Source organism: Ornithorhynchus anatinus, chromosome 11, assembly GCF_004115215.2.
Source record: "Ornithorhynchus anatinus isolate Pmale09 chromosome 11, mOrnAna1.pri.v4, whole genome shotgun sequence".
Classification (NCBI taxonomy): Eukaryota; Metazoa; Chordata; class Mammalia; order Monotremata; family Ornithorhynchidae; genus Ornithorhynchus; species Ornithorhynchus anatinus.
The window spans coordinates 40,679,892-40,692,751 of record NC_041738.1 but is presented as its reverse complement, the minus strand read 5'-3'; the positions used below and the strand labels follow the sequence as shown (position 1 = coordinate 40,692,751).

At 48.5% G+C, this 12,860-nt stretch overlaps 1 protein-coding gene across 2 annotated transcripts; it reads right to left on the bottom strand.

Moving 5' to 3' along the window:
- Positions 1–217: 217 nt before the first annotated feature.
- On the bottom strand, positions 218–12,845 carry LOC100079688 (cadherin-1-like). 2 transcript variants are annotated; one of them, XR_005660570.1, is made up of 9 exons: positions 12,728–12,845; positions 11,101–11,250; positions 10,492–10,647; positions 10,256–10,400; positions 8,898–8,956; positions 7,932–8,027; positions 5,915–6,054; positions 3,624–3,775; positions 218–550 (listed from the first exon to the last, which is right to left on the bottom strand). XR_005660570.1 is itself a non-coding variant. In XM_007672536.4 (9 exons), the coding sequence occupies exons 1-9, from the start codon at positions 12,785–12,787 to the stop codon at positions 461–463; spliced, it is 1,032 nt and encodes a 343-aa protein (XP_007670726.2). In that variant the 5' UTR covers positions 12,788–12,831; the 3' UTR covers positions 218–460. The 2 variants fall into 2 exon arrangements, 1 of the variants encoding a protein (XP_007670726.2); XM_007672536.4 differs by having other exon boundaries at positions 3,624–3,759; positions 12,728–12,831.
- Positions 12,846–12,860: the final 15 nt, after the last annotated feature.

Below are 12,860 nucleotides of genomic sequence, written 5' to 3'. Positions count from 1 at the left end.
CTGTAGCCCTCATCTCCTTCCATTCTGCCATCTGCTGGGTCTGCAGTTAAACATTTTCAGAAATCCTTTGGGTGCAAGAAGGGACAGCGACTTCTCGTTACGGGGAGCGAGTGTAGTTACTGGAGAAGAGGAAGTTCCATAGATTAAAGTGTGACACTTAGAGACAATAAAGAAGTCCCCCCCGTCACTGCCAAAGATACCAGCGGGGATCCACAGATTATCTCAGCCACTTTATCACAGCAACTAGCTGGAAAACTAACTGTGGAGGGAGAATGGGAGATGTTATTTTCAAGATGAAAGAAAGATGAATGCAAAGTATATTATTTTGTGACTACCACAGGCAGCTGTTTTGACATTAGTGACAGGCTCAGGAAGAGGGTGAGGCATAAGATTTGTAAGAGTGGCTAGCCTCTTGGACATTTCCTTCTTCTGCACACTTGTTTTTTGGGTTCTTGGCATTCTAGCTCCCCCTGTAAGTGGTGTAGGAGAATGGACTCAACAGCAAGGGCACATGGAGCTTCTTTGTTTCATTTGTAACGGTGAAGATAACCTGGAAAAAAGAAGTCAGATTTCATGTGAGAGAGGTTACATCATGGAATAGGACAGTTGAATTTCTCAAGGAATTCTGTCACTTGCCTGCTGTGTGACTTTGGATGACTCAATTAACCTCTTTGGGTCTCAAATTCCTCATCTGTAAAATGGAGGTCAGTTTTCCCTACCTCTCAAGGAATCCCGTACATCTGATTCTGACTAAATTTGGTAATCAGAGGGGAGGTTAAATAATCCAATCAGTCAATCAGCGGTATTCGAGCGCTTGCTGAGTGCAAAGAACGCTCCTAGACTCTCGAGAGAGTATAATAATAGCAATAATTCATGGTATTTGTTAAGCGCTTACTATGTGCCAAACACTGTATTAAGCACTGGGGTAGATACAAGATAATTAGATTGGGGCTCATAGCCTAAGTAGGAGGGAGAACAGGTGTTCAATCCCCATTGTGCAGATGAGGGAACTGAGGTACAGAGAAGTTAAATTGCTTGTCCAAGGTCACACAGCAGGTAAGTTTCAGAACCACAGTTAGAACCCGGGTCCTTTGACTCCCAGGTCTGCATTCTTTCCACTAGGCCACGCTGCTTCCTGAGGAGGTAGACACTATCCCTGCCCAGAGGACCATAGATTCTAGAGGGGGAAACTGACATTAAAATACATTTCCGATAGGTACATAGGTGCTCTGTGGGTGGGGTCAAAATCAAAGTGCTTAAGGGTTACAGACCACGGTGCATAGGTGATGCAGAAGAGAGGGAAATATGGAAAGTAAGGGCCTAGTCCCCTTCTCAGGATGGCACCTGCAGAGTTTCCAGTACTCTATCAGTCTCGCTAAGGGAGGGAGAGTCAAGCAGAGGCATACCCATTCCATTCCTTGCTTGGGCAGTGGCTAGCGAGTGAAAGGCAATCTGCTATAACTCAAAACTCACCTGTGCTGGGCAGCAGTGGCATGGGAAAGAGTCAAGGGCGGAGACTCAAGTTTACCGCATGGAAGAAGGCAATGGTAAATCACTGCCATATTGTTACCGAGAAACTATGGATACACTACCAGAATGATTGCTGGTGGAGGTGGGGCATTCTGGGAGAGATGCGTCCATGGAGACGCTACGGGTCGGAAACGACTCGACAGCATAAGACACAAGAGGGCCTCGTCAGGTAAGGCCTCTTAAAGGAGATGTGATTTTAGAAGCTCTGAAGATGGAGAGAATGTTGGTCTGTTGGATATGAAAGAGGGAAGTCAAGGCCAGAAGGAGGATGTGGGCAAGGGGTCGGCTTGTGAGAAAACAAGACTGAGGTACAGTGAGCAGGTTGGCATTAGAGAGAAGTGTGTGGGTTGGGTTGTAGGCAGTCAGGTAAGGTAAGATGGGGAGAGCTGATTAACTCCCTTAAAGATGATGATAAGGAGCTTCTGTTGATGTGGAGCTGGATGGGCAACCATTAGAGGTTTGTGAGGAGAAGAGATGTGGACTGAGCTTTTTTTAGAAAAATGATCCAGGCATCAGAGCAGTAGAGACTGAAGGGGGGAGAGACAGATCAGCAAAAAGGCTGATGCAACAGTCAAGATGAGAAATAGGTGCTTAAGTCAGGTCGGGTGGAGAGAAGGGGGTGGATTGTAGAGATGTCGTGAAGATAGACTAACAGGATTTGGTAACAGGATGTGTGGGTTGAATGAGAGTTAAGTCAGGGATAATACCAAGGATATAGGCTTTGTGGGTCAGATGATAGTGGTACTGTCTACAGTTATAGGAAAGTCTTGGGGAGAACAGGTTTGGGTGGGAAGATGAGCATATCTGTAATGGACATGTTAAATTTGAGGTGTTGGTGGGACACCCAAGAAGAGATCTCCTGAAGACAGGTGGAAATGTGCAGAGAAGGAGAGAAGTCGAGATTGGAGAAGCAGATTTGGGAATCATCCACATAGAGATGGTAGTCGAAGACATGAGAGTGAATAATTTCTCCAAGGGAGTGGGTGTAGGTAGAGAATAGAGGGGACCCAGAACTGAGCCATAAATGTCTGAACAAAAGATGTTTTTTGAGCAGCAAGGAGTCAGTGTGGCCTAGTCAGGGGACCTGGATTCTAATTCTAGATCGGTCACTTGCCTGCCTTGTGACCTTTGACAAACTCAGTTTCTTCATCTCTAAGATGGACACAAAATATCACTTCTCCCTCCCTCTCACTGTGTGGACAGGGTCTGTGTCCAATCTGATTATCTTGTATTTACCACAGTGCTTAGTTCAGTCCTTGGCACAAAGTCAGCACTTAATACCGCAGTTATTGTTTAGAATTTTAAGGAGGCTTAACAAAATGTGATACCTAAGAAAGGGATTGGCCAGCGTAGGTGGGAGCAAAAACCAAAGGTGGTGTTTTTGACAAAAGGAGAGAAGTGACCCATTGAAAAAGCTCTCCATTTTGATCAGAAGAAAGTGAAAAGCTTCGGCCTTTTGCTGTCTGTCTGGTTCTGACTAGCCCTTGACCTAGAAGCTGGGAATAAACTGGAGAAGCGAGAAGAGCAGGCAAGCTGAATTCTGAACTCTGTTGAACATCCTAGCCTTGTAAGGGAAAAATGAGTAATAACTTTCAGCCTTCCTCTCACCTGGCACCACCCAAAGGAGCTTCAAGGACCATTGGGCAGGATGTGTGCCCCAGCCTCTCCTAGAGGGCATATGGGCTACAGAGTAAATTAATACCTTGGATTGCTATAATACCTCTGTAGCCCATCTATGACCTCACTTATTCTCACAACTTCCCTGTGAAGAGGGAGGGCCAGGAGATTACTATCCCCATTAAGCAAATGGGGGAAACTAAGGGATAGAGAGGTTAATGAGTTGCCCTAGACCATCTAGTGATGATCCCGAGTCCAGTCAGTGTCTGGAAGCAGCAGCAATATTTATTAACCCCTTCTTAGAGGAAAACACACTTCTAAGTGCTGAGGGAATGTGGACAAAAAGAAAGCTGAGGTGCCTGTCTGTCTTTGAGGTGCTTACAGCCTAATGGGGCTCTACCTCCTAGACCTCTGTGCTTTTTAGCTTGCACACACACACACACACTCCCCCCCAACCCCTTTCCCATTAATTTTACCTCCACATATGGGTAGAAGCTAGTCTGTCCCATCTGATTCCAGTAACTTCCTGTGTCAAAGAACAACTTGTAGGTGCCAGGCTTCAGCTGGGAAGAAGTTAAGAGCCCAGGGCAGCGGCCATCTGCATTGGTGTAACTGGGAGAAGCAGAAACTGAGGGATTAGAAAATGGAACCAGCATCAAACTCTAGCCGTTTCTCCTTTGGATCTTCACCCCATCCTTCACCCCGGGCCCTGTCATAGGATTTCGCAGGTATAATACGCAGTTTGGGGAGTTGGTTCATGTTTGGGGGAAAAAGGCGAAGCCTCCCTGAAGGAAACTCACTCAGAACCTGCTCAGATCAGTCTTCAGAGCCCAGGGGGCATCTGATGAAACTATATTATCGGTAATTAGCGTCGCCCAGACTAGAGAAGGGGTGACCTACCATGACCACCACTGGCCCAGCCTAGATTTAGAAGCAGGGAAAGTCACATTCCTTTCTCTGTCACAGAAATCCTTTAACTAGGGGCTCCCGGTAACTTTCATCTGGTGGCTGAGCATTAGCTCAGCCCATTATGCTTGACCCATGGGATTTTCGAGAGGTTCTGGTCTGTCAAACATTCCACCTGAGTATCCACCACATAACACCCACATTCCAACCCCCGCAGGCAATTGCCCACTCTGCTCTTGCTCCTGTCAATGGAGGGAGATGAAAAAGCAGCTTAATTTTCAAGGGATTTGGAGCACTGGAATCGCCCATCCCCAGCATACCTGTCTCAGTCCGTCGATCAATGTTATTTATTTTTTTCTATGGCATTTCTTAAGTCAGATGTGCCAAGCACGGTTCTAAGCACCGGCCTAGATACAAGCTAATCTGGACGGACACAGTCCATGTCCCACATGTGGCTCACAGTCTTAATCCCCATTTTACAGATGAGACAACTGAGACCCAAAGAAGCTAATATGCCCAAGGTCACCCAGCAGACAAGTGATGGAGCTGGGACTGGAACCCAGATCCTGACTCCCAGACCTGTGCTCTAACCACTAGGAAATACTGCCTCTCTTTTTTCTAATTGAGTGCTTACTGTGTACAGAGCACAGTCTCTCTCATACTGAGCCAATAGCGCCTTCATTTTTTCTGGTAGTTACAAAGCAAACGGGAGACCAAGACGAAGAACAGAGAGGCTGCCGGAATAAGCACCGCAGTCTAAGCTCATTATTGGCAGGGAATGGGTCTGCTAATTCAGTCATTCATTCGATTATATATATTTAGGGCTTCCTGTGTGCAAGGCACTGTACTAAGCGCTTGGGAGAGTACAACTGACACTTTTCCTGCCCACAACGAGCTCACAGTCTAGAGGAGACAGACGATTAATATTCTGTTGTATTGTACTCTTCCAAGTACTTAATACAATGCTCTGCACATAGTAAGCGCTCAGTAAATACCACTGATCGATTGAATTATCATACTACTTTGCCACCCTCCACCTCTCTCCCAGCAGTAGTTTCCTTGAATGAATCAGTCACCACTAGAGGGGACCCTAGGCTTTAGTAGAAATTCAAGCCACCGCTTGTGAAAATTCAGGCTGAGCGAAGCAGCTAACCAGGCCCACTCACCTTGGGTTTATTACCATCACAGTGGACCCTAAAAGAAAAGCGTTATTAAAGAGCTGGGGACGGACCAGAGATGCTAGGAGGCTTGCTCCGATATCTTGAACTCTTCCCAACACAGGGGTAGCTAATAAATCTTGTGGGTCCATTTCCTGTCGTACAGGAGAGGACTTCGATTCAGAACTCTGGACCGGAGAAGCCTGGGCTGAGAGCTCTCCTCTTGGAATAAACACGGGAGATTGGGTGGAGTCTGATGCTTCATACTGTTTGACATTAGGCAAGGGTCAACAACTCAACCAGAGCAAAATCTCTCTCAATATACTCCTCAGGGCCTGACGGAACAGGAATATCTGCCGGGGCTTATTAGCATGTATCCCTTCGGAGGTCTGATAATTGTAGGGTCCATCTGCCTCCAGGGACCTGGGGCAGGGGAACTGGTGGCCTGATTATCTTGCTATCTCAAGGCAGCCACAACTTCCCACCACAGCATCCTGAGGATGTTGATCGGGAAACATGAAGTTAATGGAGATTTGGGTCTGCAAAGTCATTTTTGATCTTTTTCCCGCCTCTCCAAAATCCTATCTCCACCTCCCCCAAGGGTGGCTGGGTTAACCTATCTCCAGTTCTGCCTCTGGCATCATGAGAGGCCTTGCTGGCCGATGGCCCTCCGAGAGCACCACCCTGAAGAATTCCCGGGGTACCTTTTCCGCAACTCGGTCCATTGCTGGTTTGAATTTTCAAGCCTGGATAGGCGCAGGAGAAGACCCTGGGCAGGAAGACCTGATGCAGTATCCAAGACGTGAGTAGTTAAGGGAGAGCCCACTGGCTCCATGCTCCCAACCTGTCCAACAGCAAAAAAAATTAAAAAGCAATGAGCGGTAAGAGGCCGAATTCCAAATTCCTCCCCCGAAACTGAGTCCCGTTGAGGTCCCGTTGCCGACAACCTCTTGTTTGCTGATTGCAAATAGAATCGGGGAACACTGACCTAGTAAGATGTTGTAATGTAAGAGAGTCGAGAGTAAACAGATGGAAAAACTGGTCAAAGTTCTTTCAATCTCCCCTTCAGAAAACATTCTTTCCCTCCCACCTGAAAAGCCATGCAGAGGTGGGTGACAGAGCAATTTGAATTCAGTGGAAATAAAAACTGATGTGGTTTATCAATTTCCCAGTTGGGAATACCTGGGCTGTAGTTACACCAGGAGGGAGGTGCTGGGTCCTAAGAGACACTCTCCAACAAAAAAAGGCAACATACACCCCTCCCTCCTCCACACCCCAATGCATTCCACTCCTCAAAATGTGAAACATGAACTCAGCCTACATAGGTTGGACTGCTCAGCCCCAGGTGTTCACACTAAAGGTTTATTGTCCCCGCTCAGAACCACACCAAAATTAATTTCCACTCGCGTGCTTGACGGGAGGATACACAGGCACACTCTTATTATGTGTTTCAAGTTGTAAAATTAATGCGAAGCCCCAAGGTACCAAAACAGCACCGTGGCATGGAGAAAGAGAGTCAGCCCAGAGCCCCGGCCTCTAAGATTCTTCATTTCGGTCCCTCCCGGCTCGGCTTGCTGGGGGGCAACACTCGGCTTTCTGGCCGTCCTCCCTCTCGTTCCGCGGGGACTTGCCCCGTCTTACCTCTCTGGGGGCGAGCTGCTGCTGCACGTGCCCTAGCCGCCGAGCGCTCATGGGACCGCTGCAGCTGGGCTGAGTGACTGAGTGACCCGGCCCATCCCCGTGCCAGCACTGAGCCAGCTGCTTCCGGATCAGAGGGAGTTAAACCTGTAGGTGGTGCCCTGTGGCCAGCAGTGGGCAGGGGCTGGGACAGTTCAGCAAGAAGCCAGAGATCGGGCACTCTCGCTCCAGCGGGAGTGAGAGCGGGTGGAGGCCTACCTCCAGAGCCAACTTTGAGTTTGGGGCCTTCTGGAAAGCCATGCTGTGTGCCAGGGGAGTGAAACTCCCACCCACCCGTGCCCCAGGCTACTCCTGCCACCACAGAAGTGCCCAGAGGAAAACTGGCTGTTACACCCACAATGCCTGCTTGGCATTGCCCCTGGCTGAACTATCTCACTGGAGTGTCCCGGGCCCAGCTGAAATTCTTGCCTCTCTACCCACCCCAAAGGTGGATCGGTGGTCTTGCCCACTTCGGTCAGCAGAAGGATGGACCTGGGAGAAGAAAACCCTTCCAGAAATCTGTTGCCAACTCACAGGGTAGGAAGGAGTGTGCGGAGGAGCAGACTCCTCCCCAGCCAGACAGACAGGAAGGGGAGTTCCACTGGAGGGCTAAGGCTCAGGCAATTAAAGAGACATTGTCTGAGTCTGAGCCTGCGATGGAGGAGAGAGGGGAAAGGGGGAAAGGCAGAGGGAGGAGGAAACTGGAAGGGAAAGGGAGCTTCTAAAGTAGGAAAGTAGATACCCTAGATAAAGTCAATCAACCAATCCACAAATAGCATTCACTGGGTGGCTACTGTGTAAAACACTGAACTCAGCACTTGGGAGAGGACAATAGAATTAGTATACCAAATCCCTGATCTCAAAAGGTCTCTGACTTTGTAGGCTGGCTTCTAAATATTCAGCAAGAGATAGATTTTTCAAATATCTGAATGAAAAGACATCAGTCTCTCTCTGATTCTGGCTTAGGAGCACCTGTAGAACTTATTTCAAGAAAGGTAAAGGGAACCGTATTATAGGAAGAGACCCGCAAAGTTTTGACATTACCGGGCTGATGACTTCTATTACTGCCGTGGCTGTTGTACTCAAACCTAAGCCTGCCAGGTCAGCGGCTTGAATGATCAATTTATACTGTGAGATTGTCTGCAAATCAAGCACACGTAAAAAATAATGGTTAACAGCTGGGCTTAACCATAGGCTACTAAAATAGCATTATGATCATGACAGATATTGAAAGTGTTTTTAAATGCCTCCCTCCCAGATGACCATATGTCACACAAAGCTAACTGGAGGATGCATAGCTACTGTTCTCTCTGTACAACCAGATGAGCCACTCGGTTGGAAATGCTGACAAACTCACCTCTCAGCTCATCCCAACCACTCACACTCCTGGGCTGTGAGTGGATCCTATTTGGTGGTGGGATCTGTGGGATGCCCAATAATCCCTCAACAGAAATCCACATCTTGACCAACACCCACAATGTAGTTCTCTCACAGGAGGACGAGGCAGCAATGGCTAAATAATGACACTGTGACTAATGAAGAAACCCCCCTCACCTCCCTAGCCTCCTCCCAGCTCAGGTGATCTTACTTCTGACAGATCAAACTGCCCTGAAACGATGAGAATTGAGCTCAGACAAATACCAGTAGACATCAATTCCACTCCACGCCTGGTGAAGCAGCTAAAGGCAGCACAACCTCTAGACCCTTCTCTCTCATCCAGGTTATGCTATCTAGGAGTGTCAGAGCGGGAGGGGGTTGAACACAGTCCCTGGATTAGATGCCACTGCCTCAGAAAGCCTTTTCAGTGAACATGCCCATTGTCTCACCCTCTGAATACTCACCTCTCTGTCCAGCCCCGTTGTGAGCAAACTGATCACTCCGGTATCTCGATTAATGGTGAACAGGTTTTCATGAGGCTGTTTGGGCTCCTGGCTGAGGATAGCGTATTCAAGTGCTGCATTGTAAGTGTTTGGATCATCATTCATTCAATAGTATTTATTGAGCGCTTACTATGTGCAGAGCACTGTACTCATCCTTATCCGTGGCGGTGACTTGCATCACGGAGGTTTCTTAAGAAAGTTGAAGGACAGAAGATGTTAGGGGCAGGCAGACTTGACTCAGTTCTCTGACCCATATTATTCCACAGTCCCCATTCTGTCCTGAGAAACTGGGTGATTGGGGGTGGGAGGGGTACAAGGGGGAACAGAGGGACCATCAAAATAACCATTTCAGAGGTCTTTCATTTCCCTTCACACAGCATTTTCGTATAGATCTTTAAACTCTGTTGCTTCTCCCCACCTGTATTTTACTTTAATGTCTGTATCTCCCATTAGATTGTAAACTCTTTGAGGCCTGGGTTCATCAATCAATAAATAATAAGTATTGAGTGCTTACTGTGTGCTAAGCACTGTACTAAGCCCTCGGAAGAGTCCACACAGTTGGTAAAACATGCTACCTGACCACAAAGAGTTTACAATCTGAAGGATCACATCTACTAACTTTTTCAAGTGTTCTGAATGGAGTAAGCACTAGATAAATGCCATTGATTGATTGCGTTGAAAGACAGGGGGGAAACATGGGTCTATCAACAAGACCACTTCAGAGGTCTTTGGTTTCCCAATTCATGCAGATCCTGCCCTTGTCTTTAGGCCCAGAACTTTTTAAACATTCACCCACAACCTTAAATAAGCTCCCGAGAGATCCAGCAGGGTCCACTTAGATAAGGAGTTGTTTTGCCTACGCAGTCTTGGCCATGAATCAGGGAGATTTTCTGAGCCATTCCACTCAGCTATTCCAATCAGTCAATCAATCCACCAGCTGCCTTTATCTTAGACTAGGAGTCTCATATTCATTTAATCATATTTACTGAGCGCTTACTATGTGCAGAGCACTGTACTAAGTGCTTGGAATATACAATTCGTATGGGACAGGGACTCTATCCAATCTGATTATTTTACTTCTATCCCAGATTTTAGACTGTAAACTCATTGTGGGCAGGAAATGGGTCTGTTGTATTATTACATCGTACTCTCCCGAGGGCTTAGTACAGTGCTCTGCACACAGTAATTGCTCAGTAAATATCACTGACTGACATTCAGCACAGTATTTGGCACATAGTAAGTGCTTAACAAATACCACAATTATTATTATTATTATCTCAGCACTGGGAAGACCCAGCCACAGAAGTGCAGAGTTTTCAGAGAAATTATCTGTCCAGAAGAAGAGATGACTTGGGGTCCCAGACCAACTATTTCATACTAAAAATCAGCGGGAGACATGAGTTTTTAGTGCAGTCATGTACTTTACACGGTCGTGTAGCTTCTGGGTTTAATAACTACATTCTAAGAAATTCCCCTCCTCTCCACTACCTGGAGAAGATCCTTCGACTACTGAGCCCTCGAAGATCTGCTGGGTGAACTCGGGCCTGTTGTCATTCTGATCAATCACGGTAATCACCATCTCCATAGGTTCTTCCACGGTCTTCCCATCAGAAGTCACCGCATGGGATTGAAGCTGCAAAACAAGCAGGGAGTCTCACAATGTCTGCTGGGACCCCAGCGGACTTCAGCATCCCCCAGTCTGCAGACCATCCAGAAGGACTCACAATATATTTTGGAATTTTTTCTCTGTCCAGCGGTTCCGTCACTTTCATCCACCCAGTTTCTCTTTCAATAATGAAGACCCCTGTGGGAGGCTTATCTGCTCCTTGGCCAGTGATACCATAGTAAACCTTGGTTTCTTTGTCCCTGTTAGATGTGATCTGGAAACAAAGCAGGCAGAGGCAGAAAATGGGGAGGTTGACTTTTGGATCTTCAAACCCAAGAGAAGCAGGGTGGTCTAATGGTTAGAGCATGGGCCTGTGAGTCAGAATGACCTGGGTTCTAATCCTGACTTTGCTACTTGTCCACTCTGTGACCTTGAGCAAGTTACTTAACATCTCTGGGCCTCAGTTCCATCATCTGTAAAATGGAAATTAATACTGTGAGCCCTATGTAGGCTAGGGAACGTGTCCAACCTCTTAAGCTTGTACCTACCCCAGCGCCTAGTAGAATACTTGGCGCATTATATGCACTTTACAAATACCATTGAAAAAAGATAAAAAGAAAAACGCATTAGTCCGGATTTCCTCCTTCCCAGCTTCATCAGAGCACTCCCCTCCAGGTTTAGTGCCTTGATGGTCCCACGCTGAAGTGGGAGAAAGTTTCCATCATACCTGAACCAGGTTTTTAGGAAATGGTCCTTTCTCATTCTCAGGACAGTTGATAGGAGGGATAACCCAGTCCCTCTTCTGCCTCTTCAGACCAGAGTGGGATTCAGGGAAGAGCAGCACTGGGACCTCGGTCTGAGTCTCAGGAGAAGATTCCTGAAGGGAGAAGAGAACCAAGCACTGAATCTCAACCACCTCCCGTTCTCCGTCATATGCCCTCCTGAAGCACAGGATAAGGGAACTGAGGATGACTGCTTGGCCTGCCGCCTCTTCTTGGCCTAGACACCCCCAACTCAGCTCCCACGGCAGAGGATCTGTCCCACGGTCGCAGGATCTGTCCCACGGTCGCACGGGCTGGAACTGCTTTGGAGTGGGGGTGAGTTCCCGAAGTCATACGTCGGGCTTGCTCAGCTGGCAGGGGACTGGCAACAGGAAGGGGCAGGTGTGGCCAGCCCGGCCCGGCCTCTGGGAATGCCCAGCCTTCCCCAGAATGGCAGGTTACGGGAGAGGCTGGATGGAATGGGTGGGCAGCAGAAGTCACAGAGGGGGTGAAGGCGGAGGAAGAGGAGGCGGGCGGGACCCGCCTGGGCCGTATGCTCTTACCCATGTGTCCTCCCGTCGGCTGCTCCGGATGACGACCCGACTAGAGAACCCCTCCCCGGTTGGGTCCTGGGCCAGAACAGAGAAGCTGTCAGGCCCCCCGGGCAGCTGTGTGGAGAGGGCTGCCTGGACAGTCCCATCTGGAAGCACCCGGAAGCTGGAGTCTGAGGTCCTGAGGAGCGCTAGCTTACGTCCTGGGCACTCAGCAAACCCCACTATGCAGAAAAGGGGACAGATGGGCCATTAGTTTGGGGGAGAAAGCAGGGAGACAGTTGCCGGAGAGAGAAAGTGTGCACTTTGACCTTTGCCCAGGGCTTGGTTCGGCTCCAGCTCCCTCTGGGGCACTAGGAACAGGTAGCTGGATTTGGTGAAGCCCATCCGACATGACTCTGCCTCCTCCCGACAGAGCCCTCTTCCCTCCTGTCCCGGGAAGAGCGGATCGGGGTCAGCGCCGCTGGGATTAAGGAGAGGGCCTGTCTCGGCCAGGGACCATAGCTGCCCCTAACTGCAAATGCAAATTCCCACACTAATCACTACTGCCCGATGAGGACCGGACTACACTGCTACTGCCGCAGCCTGGGTTAAAAACAGACAACCGAGGACTATGGGGAGGAACCAGGAGTCCCCATTCCCACAGCCAAGAGGAAATCTGTCCTAGTGAGGAACAAAAGAGCGCGACCGAAAAGCCAGAGGCCAGGGAACTGCCATCCAGCTCAAACTAATCATCTTCTCTCTCCCCTAAATTCCCTCTAGGTCCCTCAACCCAATCCTTTGCTCCCTGGGCCTAGTTCCATGGAAAATAAATGGGTTTCTCCATTTATTACCCCGAGTTCCCTGAGGCCAGGCCTGAGTTTGCCAGGGTGAAAAGACAAACTTGTATCTACCCCAGTTCTTAGGCACATTGTAAGTGCTCAGTAAATGCCATAATGATGCTAGTTTATCGGTAGCAGTAGAAAGTAATTGTAGTAGGGAGTTCTGCTGTTCTCTGAAATCCTTAGCCCCGCCTCCACAGGATAGAAGCAGGAGTCCTTACCTGAGCAAGCAGGTAGAGCAGAATACAGAGGCTGCTGAGCATGGTCCCAGGGTGGCTCATTCAGCCTGCCTGCAGACAGGGAGAAGTTGCTGACCCTCTCTCCTGCCCAATCTGTTCTGCCTGGGCCTCGGTT